Source organism: Sceloporus occidentalis, unplaced genomic scaffold (genome assembly GCF_023333645.1).
Source record: "Sceloporus occidentalis isolate IW3139 unplaced genomic scaffold, rSceOcc1.0.p SCAF_34, whole genome shotgun sequence".
Lineage (NCBI taxonomy): Eukaryota > Metazoa > Chordata > Lepidosauria > Squamata > Phrynosomatidae > Sceloporus > Sceloporus occidentalis.
Window position 1 is genome coordinate 4,415,481 of NW_028317014.1, and position 24,566 is coordinate 4,440,046.

General features: G+C 38.5%; 1 protein-coding gene across 1 annotated transcript in view; it reads left to right on the forward strand.

The window, feature by feature from the left end:
- Window positions 1-364: 364 nt before the first annotated feature.
- Window positions 365-24,566, forward strand: part of LOC149298168 (mitogen-activated protein kinase kinase kinase kinase 4-like) — a 79,234-nt gene continuing 55,032 nt past the window's right edge. Inside the window, exons 1-5 of the mRNA XM_089487645.1 lie at window positions 365-421; window positions 4,592-4,657; window positions 15,014-15,070; window positions 22,273-22,398; window positions 23,053-23,163. Coding sequence (XP_089343771.1) covers window positions 365-421; window positions 4,592-4,657; window positions 15,014-15,070; window positions 22,273-22,398; window positions 23,053-23,163 — 417 coding nt within the window. The remainder of the gene's footprint in view (window positions 422-4,591; window positions 4,658-15,013; window positions 15,071-22,272; window positions 22,399-23,052; window positions 23,164-24,566) is intronic.

Consider the following 24,566-nt stretch of genomic DNA (forward strand, 5'->3'; position numbering starts at 1 on the left):
ATACAAAAGTGTGTGATTAATGTGGTTGAAGAGTAATAAATGAAGGTATTAATAAAATCATTCTTTTGTGGTTAAAGCGTCATTTCCTTCCTTCACTTTCCCCGGCAAATGTCTTTGCAAAGTTGTTTTCTTAAAGAAAAACAGATTTGTTTCTGCTTCCTCAGTGTGTGTTTTCCGGGTTTGTGTGGATGTGAAGTTTCCTGTGTTTGTCACAGAGACACATACTGTACTCCATCCTAGCCACGGGCTGACATGCTAACAGCACTCCGGCATGCTACCATCAAGTTTGCTTCCCAGAGACGTAGAACAGAAGAAGCAACAGGCAAGCAAAAACTTTTAAGGAGTCGGCTGAAGAGCTGCAGATATGGCAAGCATGTACACAACAAAAAGCCTGGACTATATTGACTTGGCCTCTCTCAGAGTAAGTCCGTGATTGCCTCTATTTATAGATGAAAGTTCTGCCGCACGGTTTACTGCTGTTAATTACAGAGCATTTCAGTTCTAGGAAGGATAAGATGTTAAACCATCTTTGACGCTCACAGGGACACGGCGAGCCATCTGCAGATTAGCTGTGGTACAGAAGGGTTAAATAAGAGTCAATGCCTATGGGGGCTGATGTAGACTGGCTTTTTACTTTGTGATTCTGTTATCGCGTGCGGACAATAAAGAGCTCTCGACAAATGTAAGCGGTTGCATTTAAGATTGTTGTATTTTCTTTACTCTGTATTCCTGTGTCAAGCTGTGTCTGGGCGGCTCTTTCAGCGCATGTTAAGAGCCGCGCTGCTCGGATAAGTTATTGTCGATGCTGGGATACTCACACTTTGGTACAGTTTCCCCGATAACAAATTAGAAACTTGGTTAGATGCCTAGATGTTGGGAATTTTAAGCTCTGCTACATTTAAAAAAAATAAAAGCCTACTGATATAATACGTTCGGACAATTCGGGGATTTATGTTACATTTTTATCGCAAGTTAATTAACCGAATATGTTAACGCTGTATACTGAGAACATTCACAAGTTGAATCTATTTGCGAAATCAGATTTCTTTCATTTGATGTCGCTTCCCTGACATACTATGAGACACACACGTTAGTTATGCCTGTTTATGCTGGGGAAGGCTTGGTATAATTAGCGCGGACTGCCAAGTTGGTGTCAGCTAGGCGCTGAGTCCAATGTGAGAAAAGTAACACCGCAATTTATTAATACGCTCCATGTCATGGTAAGCAGGAGTCACCGTATACAAATACAAACAATGTCATTTTAAAGCTGGATGATCAGCAATAAATATACCCAAAATGCATTTTTTTCTAAATCGTATCATTAACTAATTGCCTAAAGTAGCTTTGAAATAATACTGAAATAATAGCTGATAAAAATACGCAAAGCCCTTATTCTAGCCGAGCATTGTTAAGCATTATTAACCCTTGCTGTGCTAATGATCTGTAAGAAGTTCTGGGCATATTAGGAAAAAAGGGCAATAGCTCCAAGGCTTGGTTAACCATTTCCTTCTTGGTGAACCCTGATCTTCTGCGATGGGAAAAGCTTTGGCTGAGGCTATATAACGTATAGTAAAATCAGTGAGATTTCACACATTTAATTATGCATTATGCCGGAGAAGCTCTGTTGTGCTTGCTGGAGAAACGTGCTAGTGTTTGCCCTTCATAATGAATAGGGAAGTTAAGACCACAACTCTTTGCCAATTACCCCTTTAGTGAATAAACCCTAAAGAATAGTCAATAAGATGAAGTGGGGGAAACCACGTGCTTTTAGAGCCGAAGCTTAATGCTGGATGTTGGGTAACTCATAGAGTTACAGTTCAGAATATTGTTTATCCTCATACATTTGTGTTGATCCAGCGGTGACTGTATTAGTTCCCATTGCTGAAAGAGGATCTCACAAATGAAGAAATTTAGCATTACCGTGAGATCTGTTTTTTGGGCGGCCGTGCCATGGACTTTAAACTCCCCTACTGTTTGTATTGCCACCAACTATTTTTAGTGTTTTTTTCCCCTGATAATAGTATTTTCAGGTGAATTTGCAGTAATGGCAAATTTAACATTAGAAGCATAGTTCCTGGTACAGCTGAATGCCCAAATCCTTTCCAGAAATAATCCTATAAAAGGAATCTTGTCTAATTTATAAATTAGATAAAAACACACACAGTAAAATACTTATACGCACACAAACATACTTACACACAAATACACACATATGACTATGTCATATCCTGGTAAGTTGGGACTGAAGGAACGCTGCCAGCCGGCTCGGCTGTATGTCGGGCCACGGAGGGGGTGGGCGAGCTGTTGTTAGGTTGCCCCACAGGACAACAGTTGGGCTGCGGGGCTTCGATTACATCAGTGTGATTAATCCCACTCTTTGTTAAAGTTATTCTTCCCCTCTGGTAGAACCGATTGGATCACATTGTTCTTATGTTGGAATGGAGAGAGGTGAAGGGAGAGAACTATCATACTCCCCCAGCGTTTCAGATGCTCAAATCTGGACACCTGTATTGGTTTGGGGTCAGAGGCTGGAGAGTGTGGGCCGTAGGCAGGAGTAGGCACTTGTGCCTAGTTCTGCGGGGAAGCTACCCAGGACAGCAGAATGTTACATAAAAATGCGGACTGTTGGGAGGTATGGGATACCAAATTAGTTATCATACTGGCATATTGTGCCATGCATCTGGGCATCACCATGGGAAAATTGACGACATTTTAATTAATTAAGTCTTTAATACTACATTTTGTATAAGTGACTTCTTAAGGATTATACCCTTAAAATTAAGTAGAAGTATATATATATATATATATATATATATATATATACATTAGGTTGACCCCTTTAAGCGGTTATATAGCAATCTGGTTTTAACTCTTTTAATAACTTACGTTACCCGTGTGGATGCCAGTCGGGGGACTCCTGGATAAAAGCCAGATCTCGCAGGTTAATGTAGCCATCTATGCCTGTAAAACAGCAGCTTTTATCCGACCTCCTTTGCTTACATAATATGTTTGTTTTAAGTAGGACAGCCAGCTGTGTAATTCAAAGCAAAGAGGAACAGAATTGCTTTATTTTCATTGGGATCATCTGGTACAGAGCTCCTTATGTGAATTGGGCTTCTCAAATCATCAGTGAAATGCACATTGTTTTAAAGGGAATTACTGCGGTCACCCAAGCCATGAATGCAGCTAAAACTGAACCGTGAATGGATAACAGATGCACCGAACATCTCTCAAGATGCAAGCAGCAGTGCATCGAACACAGACCATAGATATCTGCGATATAATTTCCCTGTGACGGGAAATAATAATGATCTGCCACAATGCTGTTTGATTTACGCCACTTGCTATATTGCTACAAACAGTAAGAAACCAGGGCCTAATTAACAATGTCTCTAGTGTACCTCTCGGCCATTAGCCTTTACGGAACAACTGAAAAAAGCATGAGAGATAGCTAGCATGTAAATATATATAATTAAGATGCCTAGTAGTAAGGTAAATGGACGATTTAATAAGACTTACATTATAATGAATAATAAGACAAAGTCGCGTCCGTGAGACTCCTTAGTATTTAAATGCATGAACTGTTTTTTATGCTCGTTAACAACCAAAAACAAAGGCTACAGTAAACATTCATTACACTTTTGTAGATGTTCTAAAAGTATCACTGGTATTATTGTGTGATACAGTAAATATTACTGTGAAATCCAGTTTCTAATCCAGTCTCAATGAACGGCTTTATACTCTGCATTGCTGACATCTGATCATCCTAATTGGTGTATTTCCACTAAAAGCCACGCTTTAATTCAGATGACTCAATTCTTTAACTCTTGACAAGTAATAGATCTTTGTACGCCCGAGGTCCATGTAACGTGGCTGTGTGGGAGCTGTCATTGGGGTACGGAGATCTCCCCAGCCGGCACCTCATTCCCACTGTTCTTAATAGAAGTCGGTTGTTTGGCAGAAAAGCAGAACTATTCCCGAAAGTTGTGACTATGAGGTATAAATGTAAATAGTTTGCAGAGTCTCAGGATCAGCTCATTTATAAACTCTCATATATGGGTATCACTGGTTCTGGAGAAATATACATATACCTGGGAATTCTCAGGGCTTTTGCCTCTATGTGAATGGGAAGATTCTCAGGGTCACATAGTCTGGAACTGATCATATCTAAGACTTCCACTTTTTCTAATGGTATGTTTCCACGAGGATCTGAAGTAGAGCCATTTGGTTAACACATTTATAATAATACACAATAATAATAATAGATTTTGGGGAATCACTACATATGATCACCACATCAGGCTATTACAGAGTTAGTATTTCAAATTTGGATAATTTAAAAGCTCTGAAAATACACGATTCTAAAGACGCCACTTGTCCCCGGTTTGTTGTGTTTAGACTATTATAAGATCACCATCACTTTTGTTCTTTTTTTTCCTTCCAACATAAAACAGCTTGTCTTTTTCTTTTTACACAATTATAGCCCATGTTGGCCCAATAAAGGTTTCACCTTGGCCTAAAGACTCCACGCAGCTATATCCATTTTCCTTATTCATGTATAAGTAACATTACAATCTCTACTTCTTTATAGGACCCTGCAGGTATATTTGAGCTGGTTGAAGTTGTTGGAAATGGGACATATGGACAAGTCTATAAGGTCTGTATATCTTTGTTTAGTAGTAACAGTCCTAAATCTTTAAATGACATGTATGATGCAATTGATGTATGATGTATTGATGCAAATACAAATATTTGCTGAGGTTTTATCCCTTTGTTGTTTTTTGTGTATAACTACAATGCAATAGACAGGATGACGATCAGAGTTGTATTTTAGCCTTGCTCAGTTCTTGTTTTAAATTTATACCTAATGTGGCCATACCTTCAGATTTATCAATGTACATTTACATTAAGTTATGGTGATTCTTGACACGTTTTATTTTACCAGTTAAATTGCATGGTTCATGGGTAGATGGACTTAAAAAGTACCAACATAACAGTACTTAACACGTTTCGATTTCTTAATTTAATTCCTGTTTTAAGAGAAATAAAGTCCCTCTATGAAATTGTAACTTTTTGTGGATTCCTTTCCTGTAGTAACACGAGTGCCCTTAACCCTCTATGCCCGGGACTGTGGGGATGTATGTTGAAATTATATTCTAATTACTATAAAGTGGTGGTATGTGACAGTGTTATTATTATTACCTTTTATTTATATAGCGCCAACAACTTATACGGCGCTTTTTACAGTGCATACATGCAAAGGAGGTGACAAAACTAGAATTGACGGACTATGATCAGCTGAAACATTTGACAAGGAGGGCCCAGCTTGTAGCTTACACAACAATCGCTTATTAGGTGAATATGAGGCTTGGAATAAATGACTGCCCATGGTGCTTATCAGTAGGCAATATATTATACTAACCCAATCTGGCATTCAGTAGGTTAACTCTGAAGATGAAAATGCTTCATTAAATCCATATTGGGAATAAAACATCTATTATTGTGGTCGAGACATCAACAATAATTTAAAAAAATCACAGCATTAGGTGGCAAATATGATTTAGAACTGGAATAAATAAAACAATAGCCAGCTCATAAACTATGATAAAGTATGGTCTCTGGATATCAAAACTAATCGGATCAGAAGAGATGTTTAGCTTTCTTTACAAGGCCAACCTTGACAGAAGAAAGAAAAAGAGCAGGGGAAATGGATTGGTAAGAAATTATAGAAGATACTTAACCTAGACAAATGGAACCATTAAATTCCACTGGGCAGAAATGTAAGACAAATGCATGTCAGATACCATCTTGCGCTGCTCCATAACCTCTCAAAGGTGGCCAAAAATAGCTTCATTTGGAAAATGTGTTCTGCCTGTGGTTAAAGGATAATTAATTCTTGAAAACATATACTAAAATTGGATTTAAATGATCTTCACAGCTTGTGATCAGTAATTATGCTTTGGCTTTAGTATCTATACTGATTCCTAACGGATATTTCCTCTCCTGCTCTGCTATGGTTTTCGTCACTTAAAGGGACACTTGTGCTTGTAGATGAATGGATATATTATAAAAATGCTTGACAGTGAAACCGTTCACACGACTTCAAGGAAAAAAATACTCGCTCAACTCTCCTTTGTCTGGATGACAGAGAACGAGTAGACAGCTTTTTTTAATCAGAAGCCTTTTGTCTCAATCAGGAAATATGTGAGACGCAGGGGGTGTTGCAGTCCAGGAATTTTCGGCAGAGAGGGACCTTGGAAAACACTGAGCTTAGCTGTTGCTAAAGTAGGAGAGACTGGTCATCAAACACACTGAGCTAATTCCAAGGTCAACATCAAAGTTCTCTGGGCTGCTTATATACTGACTGGGCGCCAAACTCAGGCTTCTGCGTTTGTAATAGCAGGAGAGTGAAGTGATTGACAATTTGTAGAATTTTTTAGTAGTACATTTGAAATCATGGGCATCTTTATCTTACTAACAGCATAGCTTTTAAAGAATGAGACTATTAAACTCCAACATGATAAAGAAGATCCTCTATACCCATATGGATTTGAAACAAATGTTGGCAATGAGATGCCACTAGTCACTCATGTGTCCTAAACCGACCAGCTGATGAGCTCTGGAGCTATATAGAGACGGTGCCTTAAACAGTACACCACGGTCTCTATAAAAACTAAGCTTGGAGATATTTACTATTTCACGCCATCTGATGCATATAAAGGAGTTTTCTGAATTCCATGTTCCTCAACCTACTGTCCTCTCATCATGCTGGTTGGTGGTATCAGTTGAACTTCAGGTTATACTCATGCAATAAAATCATGGTTTCTTCCCTACACCTGGCTGCAACTTAACGTTTTCTTAAAGCATCTTTCTGCAAGCCCTCTTTGGCCCTAAGAAACCTTATTTCAGTATTAATTAAAGTATTATTATTACTATTTGTTTTGAGTACAGCCTGCATACAAACACGATGAATCTACATACCAGTGAGAATGTACTGTGTAATGTATTTAACATTTACTTATGAAAGAAGATAAAATGTTTGTAATATGCATTTTCTGTATTATTCAAGTAAGGCCAATATTGCCAGTGTGGGCATCTGCCTGACACATGCTACACTTTCTTGTTCTTGTTTTATTTTTTAGCGCACTTCATTTATGTGCAAAAAATTTGAGGAAGTTTGATGTTCTTGTTTCATAATCCGTCTTTTGAAACAAATTATGTTTTTTTAGATGTTAGAAACATCTGGAAATCACAAGGAGGCCTTCAGGCCATGTACATTCAGCAATGACATTTTATATTTTTGCTTCACATGTTAAATTGAAGGTTTATTCACTAAAGGGTTAACTGGCAATGGAGTTTGCAAGAGAGTTGTGGATTCAATCCCTTCATTCACTGTTCATTGTGGAGGGCCAGCACTGGCAAGTTTCTCCTGCAAGAATGGCTGCACTGACCCTGTGTAATACATAATAAGGGGTCTATGGAGAATCTATCTCACTGCTTTAACTATACATTAGACAGGGCCAGCCAAGCTGTTCCTGGAGTATTATCTTAATGGGGATGGACCTCCAGAATATATAATGAAGTCAAAGAGATGAAACATAACTCTCATCCAAATTCTTTTGACAACTCTCCCTTTAGAGAGTAGACATTACATTTAATTATATTGTGCCAGCAGGTTCCATAGGGTCTTGAAAATAGGTAGACAAAAGTTTTTGACAATGGTAGAAAATGCCACAGAGCTGCAGTATCATGATGTCACAGAGCAGATATTTTCAGTTTCTTTGTTGCTGTCACAATAAAGGGCATAATTATGCACTATTAGTGGTAACCCACGTGGCAACATAATTTTCTCTAATTTTGACTTTAGGTAATTTAGATTTCAGAAATGTTTTTTTCTTTGGGGATCTATCCATACTATGTGAGAAGACCTATTTAGCAGTGGAAGATAGAGATTTTCATGCCAATGTTAGAGTACATGGCAGTATATGCCATATGCCATAAGCAAAAATTGTATCATCTTATTTTGCTCTGTGCCACCAACATAATGTTTAATCATTTAAAGTTTGGTTAGTAAATTTGCTTAAATTACTAATAAAAAAAGTCATTTTAATGCATATTTCCTATGAGAATTTTATATACACTGCTGGCATAACTTTTACATGAAGAACAAGTATTATTTATCCCTGTACATTTCCAAATGTATTTGCAAATGTAATATATTAGCACGACTGAAAAAATTACACTATATAAAAACTGGTACACAAGAACAGCAAAAGATTATTTGGAAATTACTAAATGTTAGGAATTTCACTCCATAGCATTTCCACTGCAATCATTTAGTATATGATCACATAAAGCTTTCTGTCAAGAGAATAAATGTGTGCCATAGAATTATATAGTAGTCTACATAAAAAACTAAATCTGACAAAGTTTAGCAAATATTTCAAGTGTTAAAGCAATACTGATATAAAGTAGATAACTCTGATATTAAATACAGCATGAGGGCCATATTCCGGACCTAATCGTGCCATTGCTCCCAATTAAGAAGGAGAACTTCGTTGACATGGTTGCTTTGGAGAAATGCTATCTAGAAAATATTTATAAACAGGGTCTACATAGAAATCCCATAACGTATGTCAATACATTTGGAAATGCAATAAACATAAAAAAGAAGAGAAGATAGATAGATAGATGTAAATAGATAGAGTGGCAATTTATATTATTATGCAATATCTATATCTATCTATATACAAAAAAAACAGCTATTCCAATGACCATCTGTACAATTCATGTGAAATGAGCTGTTTATTTATGCTTCTATCTTGGAGGTTAGAGAAGAGTCATGAGAACTTCTATACACAACAGTTTAAGTGTTGACCGCAAACATTCGCAGATGGACAAAGAATGCTGTGCATTGCTAAATGTAATTATCTGACTTGTAATAATAATACAAACAGTTATGTGTTTTTCTTTTTGTCATGTGAAGAATAGATCTATAAAATGCGCAGCATATGCAGTGTGTATATTCATTTCAGTGATAAGGATCCAGCACAGGGTACTACAGTCCAGATTGGGAGCAAAAACAGATAAAAAATTAACGCAACCACAGATCCTTTTTGTAACTAATTAATTAATTCATAGGGCCAGGACCAGTAGCCCAACATGAATTTGCTGTTTTCCAGGTCTGTGATGGCCAATCTTGATTTGGTCCAATGTACCCTAGATAATATTTATGAAGAACATAGTCATCATTGTATAATAGTAATAGTCTGTGATAAGTTACACCCTTTAAAGCATTGGATCTGATCATTCCACGAAAGGAATTCCAGGAAAAGTATTTCCGCTAAAGCAAAATCCTAGCCGTGTTCCATGTGGGAATAGCAAGAAAGTGGTAGAGACTAATGTTGAACTGATGTAATGATCACTTTCTGTTGGGATTGTGTTAGTGCGGACCATTAAGAATGATTTACAACCTCTGTGGTGACAGCAGTGTCAGAAAATCCATCATTGCCTGGCACCTAATTACTAGGTTTCCCCCTAAAGAATACAGGGTGATTTTTGATGGTTTTATCCTTATGATTCTATCTGGTCTTGCAATTCCATTGTTCTAGCACTGCTTTCTCCAGCTGTGTTGTGAACATACAATAATACCCCTTTCACTTTAGCCAAGCAACTTGGAACAATGAGAATTTGCTTCTATCTTCTATCGTATAGCGATCAGTATAAGCGGCCTCTCCATTTACAAAATAGAGAGTGACCAACATTACCTAGGATTAGGATGCAAAGCTAGCACCTAGAGAAAAGAGAGCATATTTCAGGAGCTGCGTATGGGCTACTCTTCTTGCTAATTGCGTTCCCAATTGGGGCTGTATGGGGGAAACATATTTTGGAATTGAGTTATAGAATCTAATGCAAATGAAGGAGGTCTTCTCTGAAAGTCGAACTAACAAAATGTTTACTGACCCATGATTGGTCCCAGTATATGCTATTATAGTTGTATAAGTACCTTTTATTTATATACGTTACAGTAAAGGATTTGCCTTGTGGTATTTCTCACAATTATGCATATGGGCACTGTCAGGATAAACAGAGATCACGCAATCTGTTTATCATCCTCCCCAGCCATGCTGGTTCAGCTTTCACGTATAAAACATGCGGTAAAAGCCATTGTTGTGCTGTGGTGTTTCTTAACATGGAATGTATATGTGTATATATTGTATGCATGCGCAGAGAAGTTGGGTTCCTCTTTTGTTTCATTATTACAGTGATGGCTTGGAACATGCATACTATAGACAAATGTTGGCTATCCTGAATATAAGACTTACAGCTGTTCAGACTGCTCATTTCCTGTAATGTACAGGACGTTCTCGAGAATGCCACCGCTTCAGAGCTCTCCGATAATGTTATTTCAAAGCATTGCAACACGGCAGATCAGAGATGTAATAAAGATTACAACATATGGCATGACTAGGCAAGCAGACAATACATAAAAAGATTTAACCCGATAGGTTATAGTTATAGCTAGTTTGAAACTATTCATTTGTGTAATGTCTTCGAGCAATATACTCGAGGGCTTACATATTTTTCAATGTTCTGAATAAGCTCATAGGATGGTACCCTTACAAAAGCTTTCTTATGTGGCCTGCGCCATTTTCCAATGTGAAGTTAGTCACATGAGATGGTCCATGATGATTTAAACATGAAGACAATCTTTTTGATTTGAATTCCAAATTTTGCTTCTGAATAAAAAAGATAAGAGCGTAAAGAGCCAAAGGGAACAAAAAATGCTGAAAAAAAAGATACTGAAACTGCTTTTTTGTTTCAAACTGCAAATAAACAGTTACGTACTGGGGAATGCAAAGTATCTTTTTTTTTTGCAAAACAACCCCTATGAAACTATAACCAAACATCTAATGTTTTTATTTGGCTATATTTTTTTCAACTTCGTACATATTTATATTTTTGTTTCTAGAGGGAAATTAATTCATGCATTGGTTTGTAGTTAATATTACCTTATGATAGGATTATCCAACTGACAAGTGACTCTTCTAAATTGCCCACAGCTGCTTAGCTAAAATACCTAGGATCCATTATGTAGCATAATCCATCTAGGTATAGAAATTGATTGTACTATACATGCAGAGGCGTATCTAGGGTATGGCACCTATGGCTCCTGCCATAGGCGCCATTTGAAAGGGGCGCCAGTGAGCGGCTTTCAAACGCCGTCTTTTTTTTTTTTTTTTGATGCGGAGAAGAGAGAGGGGTGGCTAGCAACCGCTCGGCGCCCCTCATTCTCCTCCACGAGGCCTCTGCCTCCGTCCCGATGCGACGGGATCACGAGGCTTCTGCCTTCTTCCACTGCTGCGGTGCCCGCTGCTTTACTGCTGAGCGCCGTAATATGACGTCATATTCCGGCGCTCAGCAGTGAAGCAGCGGGCATCAGCGAGCGGTTTTTAAACCTAAATGAGGGACTGTCGATACAGAACAATATTAGAGGTTCTGATTAGAACTGTCTTAGAGGGAACCAACAGCAGACCTGTGTGTAATCTGTGGTGAAGACCAAAGACATTGCTAGGAAGGAGAGCTAAGGGAGCATAAGGCCAGAGTGTTTTAGTAGGCTGCCCCAAAGGGAGACTCTTGGACTGAAGGATACTCCATGTTACCAGTGTCACAAGTGTAGGTTTGAGATTGCTACAGACTATCCCTAAACATCCAGTGTTATATCACTTAGTTCCAGACAAGAGTATTATAACTCCATTAATAATTTCATGTACATGACTGGTTTAACGAATAGGTACATTTCTTAAGGAATCATCATCTTTTATTTTACATAACTGTACCTTTAATATAAATATAATTCTTCTGTGTCCTCATACTCTGCTTAGCACCACGATGGACATTTTAGTCCAGAACCATATAAGAGTTAATTGATTTCCTAAAAATATTTTTACCATCAGTACCATGTTGTTCAATATTGTTATGGACTCCATTTGGAACCTACCAATGACTCAATTAAGATAAATACAATCATGTTTAAATTAAACTAGCATAATAATTATAATATGAGGTGATTAGACCTGATTATCTTCTGCTGTAACCAATGTTCTTACTGAGCTTTGTAGTAATGTTTTTATATTTGACCTGAGGCAGCCCTGATAATAACTGCTTTCAGTGCTGTTCATGGGCTATTAGTGGAAAGTGCTTAAGCCAACCTTGTGATTCTTAATGTGATCTGTAACATGATCCTTCACTTTAATCAATCGGCTGAACTATTTTAACATTATAGCAAATTGATATGCAGTGATCAAGATCCATAGGCATGCAACTGATTAGACACAGCCACACGGTTTCCATTGGAGTAATGAAGACTAACACACAGATAAACAAGTTAGAGCTATTCTTTTGCACACACCTAACATGTATTGTTACTTCTCACTATCGTCTATGCTATGAAGACATTCATTTTATTGGTGTGATTGTAACATACAGTATGTGTCTTGGTGTTAGGATGTGATTGACCTCTGTGACAAAATCAAGAAATGGCCCCTCTTAAGTCTGAGCATCCCTAATTGGACTTATTCAATCTCAGAAGCTGGAAACAGCTCTTCTTCTCCATATTGGAGTGGGAACAATATAGATGATGCTACAAGGGAGTACGTTAGAGAAAATAAGGTGCAAAGTAACTCAAAAGTTGGTGTCACAGGACAACGAGTTTCTAGGTCTGCACTTTATCCTGTATTTTTGTTTGAGAGAGACCATGCATTACTTAATAAAGAAAAAACTTGCATCCATGTTGGACCCAGTTGTACATTGGTGGGATCCTTCTAATGAACTCAGTAGGAACTCATCGGAACTGATCGGCATCGCAAAGGAACCAAGCAGATTACAATTACGCGTATCTTCTTGAAAAATGAATTTGTGAAGACTACGCAACAACCTCAGGGCTAAACTCTAACTTAGCTGCTTTTCTACCCTGAAATAAATATCCCTTCTCATATACATGGTAAACATGTATCTATAGATATTAACTAAAAAAAATAGGAAATGTGTCTTTTCCCATATTGTATGTGAGCCAGCAGACACAGGAAAGAATTTCTAACATTTATTTTTACATCACAACGTTGGTTTCCGCTTTAATAGGATGTAGACCAACCAATCATATCCGGAGCTACTATATGGTCTTTTAATCAACCAATTTCAAAGTACTGAAAAGTGAGTATAACAATATTGCAAGTGATTAAATAAATTCATATGTACATATAAAAAGGTATTTAAGTATATCAAACATAAACACATGATATGTCTGCTTCATATTTTAATAATAAGCACAATTGAATGCACCCTGAATGCAAATGTTCATAGATAATTTCTGCAGACGTTAAAGAAATAACATCTGGATCTCATGGGGGAAATTAAATACAAAGAATAACAAAACTAATGTTAATTAAGGACATTTTCAATCTTTCCTTCTCTATAGTGAAGCCAGCATCAAACGGATTTGCATCTGTTTCTCACTCAGAAATCTTTCCGTGTTTAAGTTCTGTCAAGCAAAGTGTTTGGAATCCTTTGAAAACCAATGGCTACATTTGCCACTGCCAAGGTGGAGAAACTTATTTTTTTGCACGGTAACATACTAATTTAGGTTGAAAAAAGACACAAATCCATCAAGTTCAGCCCTGCTGTTGATCTGGTAGAAGATAAAAAAACAAAACAAAAACTCAAGCAATTTTCAAGTGGAAAAATTCCTTCCTGACTCCAAAATCTGATTTCTCACTGGCTCAATAAGCTAAATAATGCTGTCCTGTTGAATTTGGTAGCACAACAACTGTGTGTAGTGAATTCCACATCTTCATTGTCCTTACTGTAAACAACTCTTTTCTCTGCATTAAGTCTGAGGTTGTAAACTGCAACCAAAATAATTTTAGTACACTCTTAATACAAATATCAAATGTTTCAGGCAAAGCCCCTTTGTCAATGCATGTCCCTTAAATGCTAGGTATCTTTCTTTTTGACTTAGCCGAATGTCACTGGAATTGACAACCAAATGTGGCAGAATTCCTTGGCATCAGAGACCAATGTTACATCTCCAGAGACTTGAAGAGTACTGTAATTGTGTCCAATAGGAATCCCTGTCCTTTAGACCATCCAGAAGAACTTGAAATGTATTACAAGCTTCATATTTATATCGTTGGGTCTGTCCAAAAGCATATTTTGGTGCACCAATTGGGAAATTTCCCTTCACTTTCCATCTGCTGTGATGTAAGTGATTGCCAACATGGCCCCCATTGTGGTTCTAAGGGTGACTGGGCAACTTTCTGCAACATGTAGAAACTAGCCAGTGAGGATGGGACTGGTTGGAGCGAGTACCAGATCCATACTAGAAATGGAAAAGATACAATTCTCCATTGTTCCAGTCATGTGGATCAAGTGTTATAACAGTGCTTTACCTTTACTAAATTAAACGTTACTTTTTTATGCAAAACTCAGAAGAGACTATTTTTAACCCAGTCAATATTGAATTTGTTAAATGCTGTCTTGAAAACTGTATTAAAAAAAAAAGGTTGCGTACTCTTATTGTATTTGCTACCTACTGGTCTAGAGTTACTTATTTATGGCTGCCAACTTGCTTGACCTCTATATACATTGTTAGATTTCATCATGATCTTAAAACAAAATCCAAGATAAATAAAATATGGATTTTAGACAAAACTCTTTTGGTTTCACAGACGCTTTTCATATAAATGAGGAAACAAAGGGTCATAAGCAAAGTTTTCAATTTATTTCACAATATTCCAGTTTGTTCAAAGTTGCATGCATGAGAAAAAGGTTTGGCCAATTGCTTAAAGGGAGCAATGTGAGCATATTTTCCACAAAAGAATTATATTTTTAATAATCTGTATTAAAAATGCATTAAAGTGATAAACTAAGCAAATGTAACATTAGCTAAATCAATGATGCTTCTTAACTAACTGTTGGGTTTATCATAATGTATTTTATATATTTTTACCCTCAGGGACGCCATGTTAAAACAGGGCAGCTGGCTGCAATAAAAGTAATGAATGTCACGGAGGTACGTGTAGCCTTTTTGTATGTGTTGGTCATCATTCTGTCCTTTCTACAATCAAAATAATGCACTGGTTTAATCAGAGGTTTTGGCAGGATAAAAATGAAGTTTATATATAACATTTATTTAGAGCAAAGTTGTCATATTACCATAGAAACCTAGTATATGTTCTTGTTGTTTTAGTTCGTTTAATGGTAATAAGGCTACCCGCGATTGATGTGATCATTTTTAATTAGAAAGAAGAAAGAAAACTCATGGCAACACGATCGCGGAAGCTGAACAGGTTTATTAAAGTGTCATAGCGCCAAATATAAACACCAGACGGTTCACACTTGACACGTTTCATGTCTTATCGCTTAATCAAAAATAATTTGTAGTAACATCCAACTAGTAACTCCTGTGTACATGCTAAACCGCAGCTCTCATAATCCCCAGCTGGCCACATAAGGCTCAGATCAAGGGAGATGTTGCTCACCAGCAGCTATCACTTGTTCAAAGAATATAGAACGCTTGTGGCTATGGAACGGTCAGATTAACTGAAAACATTATTGATTAACCTAAAAAAAAGTTAGTAACAACATCTAAAGAAGGGCAGGGCTTAATATCAGATATAGCTTCTAATTCTTCACATTTCTGGCACATTTATAGTGAATTATTTATCAGAATACAATCAAAAAGAAATGGTTTTTTTCATGAAATGTTCAAGTTTATTTATCTGTTTCTAGAGACAGCAGATTGTTTCCTGTATTCCTATGTTTCTCCTTCTGTTTTTCATCAAATGCTTTTCCTTCACACCAAATCTAGATCCAGTCTATTGTATTTTTTCTGACAAACCTGCCAAATCTGCAATATTGTTTGTCTTTTTTTATTTGCAAGATCAAAGACAAGTCAACTGCTCGAATTCCCGTAGACACTCAAACATTATGTCACATTACATCAGGCTGTCAGAGAAATTACTGTTAGTTTTGTTACGTTTGTGAATTTAACAAAGAATGCATACTTTAGATTGTCAGGAAAATGACAGCAAATATTAAGCTATTGCAACATTTAGAAGGTTGCACTCCTTGGTCTGGGGGGCTGCTATATTATGCTAATTTGGATTCCATATACACCCGATTGAAACTTTAAAAAAAATTACATTGCTAATATCCAATTTGTTTGTATTAAAGTGTCCCAGGCAGCCTCCTAAACAAATGCATACTTTGTGACCACTTTAATATGCATTCTTTGAACATGCAGAAAAAATATATTCTGTAGATTCCTAACTTATAGTAGAAGCTTAAGCTCTAGTGCTGCAGCAGAATGCCTTCTCTGTGTTTGATGTTTGCCGCCACCGATTGGCTACTTGAAGCAGCAAACCAGTGGCAATAAGGAGAGCCCACTGAAATCAGTGGGATTGTTTTATACACGTTCATTAGGGGTCTCAATAGACCCTCTCCTTGAGTTCTTGCTGAGTCAGTGCTGTTGTTGACTGGCAGTAAGTATACCTCATACCATACAAAAAAAGTGTTTGATATTAACATAACAAGGCCAAACAGCTGGTTAATCGTCTACCCTACAGTGCAGCACTGCTCTGAAGCATCTCAAGTTTTACACAAAAAATCTCAATTGACATATCAGTCTGATCCTATCACAAGGGCGGTCCAGAACCAAAATGCAAGACAACAAATCACAGACATACACTTTAGCTTTTATAGGCCTCGCCAGGAGTATGGTCAGTATTCTTCTAGAGCAAGGAGGTCCTCATCTTGACTCACATTTCCACTTAAGGTGGGCCCCAAGAGATACACAAATGACAATATGCCATACAAAAAAGGATTTGAGATTAACTCACTGAGGACAGACAGCCACTTAATAGCCTGTCCTACAATGCATTTCTGCTCGGAAGCATCTCATGTTTTAGCTCCCTTGAGCCATTGAAAAGGAAAACATTCCATTAACATGTCAGTCTGATCCTGTCACAAGGGTGGTCCAGAACAAAAATGTGAAGCACGAGAGAGAGATGGAATTTGAGATGCTCCCGAGCAGGTATGCACCGTTGGACAGACCTTTAAGTGGCTGTCTGTCCTCAGTGAGTTAATCTCACACCGTTTTTGTGTGGTATTTTGTCCTTCAGAGGGTCTCTTGAGGCCCACTTGAAGTGTAAAGGTGACTACAGACGTGGACCTCCTTGCTGTCTTGGGTCTAGTGTCAAGGCCCATGAAGGCAAAATGAATGTATGGATTGTTGGTTCTTTCGTGCAGAGGAAAGTTTTAGTTCCAGGGGATTGCCCCTGGGGCAGGATCAGACTCATACGTTGATGGACATTTTTCCTCTGTAATGACACAAGAGTGCCAAACTTTTAGATGCTCCTGAGTGGTGATAAACTGTAGGAAATGCTAATAACTCTGTCCTTGGTGAGTTCATCTTAGGTTTTTTCTAATGTATATCACATCAGTTGGGTCGTAATTGAGGACATTGAACAATTTAAAAGGCAGCCCTTGGATGATTGTCTCAGCTTGTTTACCTGGCATAACATGGCTGAAAATCATACATACTATCACATTGACAATAACGATGAGAATCAAAGCAAGATTTTTTATTAAGGAAATAGGTCCCCTGTTTTTGGAAAGCCACTGGAGACAAAAATACACTTACTTACCTACTACTTACTTTTTCTGTATTTTCCCCAAATACACCACCAATTTTCTTTAGCATACTACAAACACCTTCATCTACTCTCCTTCCACATTTCTGATGCACCTTTTCTACATTTTTAGAGCCTTCTGCGAATGGACAATTTACATCCTGGCCACAAAGTATTGTCTTAGCATGATTTAGTGATCGAAGACTATTGATTCTAGGAAGTTATTCAACAGTGATGTGACTTAAAGTCATGCAATCTCTTCTATATATGGAACACAAGACCGGACTTGCTCTAAATTACGTCTAATCTTGGCTGTTTTTGTTACATTATCAAATCATTTTGTATACCACGTCATTACTAATGCAAGGAAATCTAGCAATACTTTATATTAGTTTCTTATGAATACATTGAGAATTATTTATATCAAGTGATTCTGGTGCAAAGTTTGGTCTTATAACAATAGAAACTAATTAAATGTTTCAATGTCAATGCCATTGTCTGCTATGGCGATACGACCACTTTTCACCTAGTTGTCAGGACCCTACCGGTAATCGGCGGGGGTCCTCACCCGGCGGCGACACCGCCGGGCGCCCGCGTCCTTGGCCACGTTCCGGTCGGGTCCCAACCCGTCGGCGGCGGAGGTCCTTACCCGGCGGCGTCCCCGCCGAGCAACCACGTCCTCGGCCTCACGGCACGGCATCTCCGTGCCGCAGGCCGCGTCCCCGGTCTCCGTTGCGGCGGCAGCCGCACGCGGCAGACGCAGGGAATAGCAGTATGGCGGGGGGGCGTGTCCTGCGGTCCCAGACCGCTGCTAGCAGCCAGGGGGGCGTGTCCTGCGGTCCCAAACCACCACTGGCAGCCAGGGGGGCGTGTCCTGCGGTCCCAAACCTCACTGACAGCCAGGGGAGGGGTTAGGGACTAATTGACAGCCACAGAGAGAGGAGGAGTATCAATTAGGCGGGCTATTTAAACCTGCAACCCTGTAACTTCATTACTTGGTTGTTCAAGTTCCCTACCGGATTCCTATACCCTGTAGCTGTTATTTCTCTATTTGGATTATATGGACTTTTGACCCTCGGCTTGATTCCTGGACTTTGTTTTTGGATTACCCCTTGTACTGCGAACCTTCTGATCGATTTACGGACTTTGACCCTCGGCTGGATTTATGGACTTTGTCTTTGGATTACCCTTGTTGTACTGCGCACCTTCTATTTGATTACACGGTCTTTTGACCCTTGGCTAAGATACTGGACTTTGTGTGTTGGATTGCCCTTACTTCACTCCCTTGCACCCGGTGTCTCTCTGCGCTGCGCTCCGAACCCCACTCAGCCTTGACACTAGTCACCTCTATACTTAACCTCAGAAAGAGTTCTAGAAAAGTATTTCATTCTAAACTGGCTTTAGTCCAGATTGCAGAAAATGAACCCTTTATAACAAAAACACTTGATTTGCTAACACAAAAACGAGTTATTTGTTTCAGATGTTTATTGGATGCGTGTTAGCAAAAGTATCTCTTTTATAGAGGCAGTTAAAGCTTGTAACAGCTGTAGCGGTCAGTGGACCTTGATAATTGGAGCGGCAGAATGCGGTCAAACTTGGCACGGTGCGATGACGGAGCTACAGAGATTTGGGAAATGGTCCCAAAGCAATGGCACAATCCAACATACACAGAAAGTGTTTAAAAACAACTGTAAAACTCACAATGCTACAGATGCAATTCATGATGGCAGATACCAATTCTATTATATTAAACATTATATTTTATTGATGTCATTTTTCCTTTAGACATCTATATGAAATGATTTAGTATTGGGTATATACATGCCTTTTACATGCACACATCTAAACATTGGTACTACAAGGTTATGCTTATTCACCTGGGATTAAAATATGTAAACTGTAAATGAACATGCCAAGAGTCACAGTTTTGTGGGGCAGTCCCTATCCCAATCTGATGCACACACCCTCTATTCTTCTTTCCAACACCCTCTGCCACTTTGTATGGCTTGTGAATGTTTCGTCTGTGTGAGCAGAATATATTCTATTGTGTGTGTGTTTTTTAATAGCTTTGTAGGAGGAACCTGTGCATAAATGGACACTAAGTGTACCAAGTGGTAAACATGTGTGTAGTTGGCAGGGTCATCATTAAGCCCCACACCTTTTCGCATGCCTTTGTGCACCAAAGATGTGTTTTAGGTTCGATGCCCAGTCTGGCTGGTGGGAACTCTGGCCCTACAGGATTCCTTACCTGGGTTGCATTGGTTAAACCCTAAAATCAGCAGTACAGGAGGTGCTTGGATATAAGGGCTGACACTTACATTGGCCACTGGCATCATCATAAAACTTAAGCAGAAGCTTCTAAACAGATCAACAGATCCTTGAAGTGACTCTGTGTTTCCCAGCAATGAGATTTCTCACATGTCCCTGCTGGGTGCTGACTCATTTTGAGAACTGGAAAATAATATACTAGTTAATTGCCAAATAGTTATAATTTTCTCAGGTTTGCAGCACAATTCTGATTCCCGTTAAAGGGACAGGCCTAGTGTCCCATACAGCCCCACCGATTGAGAATGCATGCAAGTATGTTGTATGTATGTTAGTATGCATTCCTTAACCAGTAGGAAAAAATCAAATGTATAAGTAGGTAAGATAATGAAAGGAAAATTCTCAATTATCACATGCATTAACATGCATATGTTACTTGGTATAGCCCTTTAAGCAGGGGAGGCAACTTACATACGCACTAGTGCTCTCACCGTTATATACACATGCTAACAAATACACACTAACAAACTCATACACACTTACACACGCAAAAACATACCCACTCTATCACACCTTCATTCCCTCACACTTCTACACTCTTAACTTGTCTAGAAAGTATTTTTGTTATAGCTGTTCACACACAGTGAGTCACCGCTGTATGACCATGGGGTCATGTAACATTGTGTTACATGACCCTGCCAGGTTCCCGTGCTTGTTTAAAGAATTTTGGGTGGGTTAGTGAGAATAGTGTTTCAGTTTTGACTTTAGAGATTTGATGCACTTTCTATGTCCTTATTTTACACCTCAACACACCACTTTGGCTTGGAATACTGCTTTAATGCATCAATTATGTTTCGACAATAATTGAAATCTCAACATAATTATGAATAATAACAATTTTTATCTTTATACTTAAACAAAGCATGAGGCCTTTCTGGTTTTGTGTACAGAATGCCGTGTAGTCTCTGAGTTGCGGTTATTGTTTTAGCCATAGCAGCAGGATGCTCCAGTCATGGCTGGGTCAGCTTCGTTCAGGAAATGCTGCTGTATCATCTTACGGGGCGGGTGAGGAACGGAGTCTTAATCCTAGAGCCGACGCTACAATGTTGGTCATTTGCTTATGCAGCAGTGCTAAATTTCCTGTTATCTGTCAGCGTCAAGCAAATGTCATTTCTGTAGGAAAGTTCTTATCTCACACAAACGGCTATTTTCTTAACACCAAGCCAATTTAAAATGTGCTGACCCACAGCAGTATTTAAGAAACATTAAATAGAATGCATGGCGGTGGGGTTCTGTTCCTTTAAAAGTACTTTCGTGTAAGAACACAAGTGACAGTTTAAGGATTTTAAAATGCAGCATCTTTAAAATACCCTCAAACTAGACACCTAACTACACTTAAAACTAAATCTCAGAATATATAACGGCCGGATTAATTGTTAATTTAAAGGTGTGGTACCCATACTGTATAGCAGACATATACAAATTGACCGAGAACAATTCTGACACATTTTTCGTGTCTTTTTGGTCAATTTGTTTTCGAACAACCCTTTCAGATGAAATTCGGAGGGCTTATTATATTCAGAAATGAAATTCTTTGTCACGCGCCCTCATTTGCTTTCTCATGCTCTCTAACACTCTCTCACACTCTCTTTCACGTTCTGTCCCACTCTAATTCACTCTCTCTCTCTCGTCTCCCTATCTTCTCCCCGAACCTCTTTGGTGTCCCTGTCTTCTTGCCCTGCAGCTCTGCTTCTTCTCTTGCCTCTTCTTGTTCTTATGTCTTCTGTCTTCATCTACCTCCTACCGTGTCTTCTTTCTTTATCTGAATCTCTATAATCCAATCCACCCAGGGCACTTCCGCAATTGGAGGAAGGGGGAGAGGGTTTCCCTCTGGCTCTGCCCTTTTGCAGAAGTACTCCGAGATTACAGAACAATAATGACCAAGAATCATATTTGCTCCTCACTTCCAATAGCACAGTGCTTCTATAATGCAGTCCAACAGCAAGCGAGCTGATAAAATTAGTTCCCCCCTGTTTTGCTCATACTGCCCGGTGCAGCAAACATGGCCTCCACTCCCTGCTCCCGTCTGCCGCATCTGCACAGCTCACATTACAATATGAAAAAGTTCCATTTTTATTTATTCGTATCCTAATGTTTAAACCAAAATGCACTGTGATTGTGAGTCACCTTTTACATATGATTGGCTCAGTCTGAAACATAGCCTAATTCTGCCTTAAGAAAGGTCTTTGTGTTACAGCTTTACTTTACCCAGTGTCTGTTTCCAATTAAACTAGAACATTTATATCTTGTTCTTTAGGAGGAAGAGGAGGAAATAAAACTTGAAATAAACATGCTGAAGAAGTATTCCCATCACAGGAACATTGCAACATATTATGGAGCATTTGTGAAGAAAAGTTTTGCAGGCCAAGATGATCAGCTTTGGGTAATTGCTATAAATTATGCATTAATATAATTCATTACATGGGCCTTTGAAAAAGTAAAATACAAATTACCGGTATATCACAATGACTAGAGATGGGATTGAAGGGTGCACCCTATAAACACTATATTGAATTAGTTAAATACTGAAGATAAGCACGCAATCATTTGCATGACAACTATATTTTTTACTTAAATAAAACATATGTAAAAATGCAGAGTGGTGTGTGGGAAGGTTCCGCCATGATCTCTGGAACAGAGTGGTCCATTATGCACTACATAGTATGAAAAATAATCAGATCTTTGTTCTTTGCTAATTGGCTATAACAACACAATGTGGTTCCTTGTTATCATGAACACATATAGAAGAGTGAATTAAGTACATTGAAATATATGTATTGTCTCATGACCTCTAAGGGTCAGTTGATGTCACATTGACCACTCTGAGGGTGAGTTTCCTGCTCTTGCTATTTGCCAATGAAAGGAGAGGTAACGTTATATGAATTTACGAAGGGTGTAAAATGAATCGATAAATTCTTATGCAGAATAACTACACTGACATGTGAATGCTTTGTGTTATGCCCCGTAGTATAACTGATACTACAGAATTATAACATTCTCACTAGTTCACATCTATTTGGTTTTCTTTTTATTACAGCTCGTAATGGAATATTGCGGAGCAGGGTCAGTTACAGACTTGGTGAAAAAGACGAAAGGCAATTGCTTTAAGGAAGATTGGATTGCGTACATCTGTAGAGAGATTTTAAGGGTGAGATTGTTAACCCAAAAATAGCTGGAGGATTATCTACAATAAATTGGTGATCTAGTAGGGCTAAAACTGTGAATTCTAGATAGTATTGTTGCCTAATAGCTATTATTGTAAGATTTTCAGTAACAATGATTCATTAGAGAGTGAAACCCTTAAAGCCTCGGAGTCTAATCCAAGGAATATAGCTTTGAATATAAATATTATTGTTAGAACAAAAAGAAACAGGCTCACTGTATAGGTAGACATATTTGGAAGATAAATAACTTACAAGGAGCCGTTTTATCAGCTTTTCCAATGTTTTACCTGTTAGTAAAATTAAATCAAATTGTCCAAGTTATGTGTGTGGCTACTGGACTAAATTTAAAACAATCATGCAATGAACCTGGCTCATGATATAAGGTTCTGTAGAACTTTGTAACATGACTGCTTAGGCCCAGTCGCTTTTAACAACCCAATCCAACACCTTCACCCACCCACCGTAAATAAAGACATAACTCACTGGTGTGGGTAAGGGCATTGGCCACAGCTTTATTAACAGATTCCCGTAAAACACAACATTGACATAACCATTAACAACCCGCCAGCTGCTAAGCCTAAGCCTAGCAGGCGGTTACAAACCACGGGATACCAAGAGTTCTGGCCCAGTGGGTGCCATCAGCCACCCGCTGGACCCGCCTCCCCAAGCCCATTCGGGCGCCGCTTCCAGATGTCACCACTTCCATCCAAAAAGGGGGGGAATCTTCCGCGCTGTGACTAAAAGAAAACCACAAAGAAAACAGAAACCAACACATGCACAATGAAAAGTACAGTACAGCAAAATAGGGAGGGAGGGTGGGACAATGCCTGACCTTAAGCTCCAGGCAGGAAAAGAGGTAGGATTGCAGCTGTCCTGCACTTTTACACCCTAGCATGCAACAATGTTGCGCCCACTAACCAATGAGGCAAAAGTTAAACCTGACCTCCCAGTGACCTGACCTGGGCCAGCAGTCATATTCCCCCTTTCCTTATTTTCCAGGGGGGCCCTTTCTCATGAAGACCCCATTTGTGCATAAACATAATAGATTCTAATAAACAAATAACAATTTGACCACATTATTATGCACCAAAAAACAAAACATGTCATTTGGTAACCTCCTTGGTTGATGACATGTCAATTAGATTTTAACCAATATAAACAGCACATCAACCGATTGTTGATTCATCAGTAACTGTTTGAGCTTGGCATATTAGCATGTAATTATGTTCTCTTAACGAGTATGTTGTATGATATGGCCATAGCATGTATTAGTCTTGTCTCTTACTTGGCCACTTCTCTAACCACCTCCCATAATACCGCAGTTTCACATTACTTTGCCGTTAGCCATTTCTCCTTTTTTTTGCAGAGGAAAGGTTAAATTGAGTTG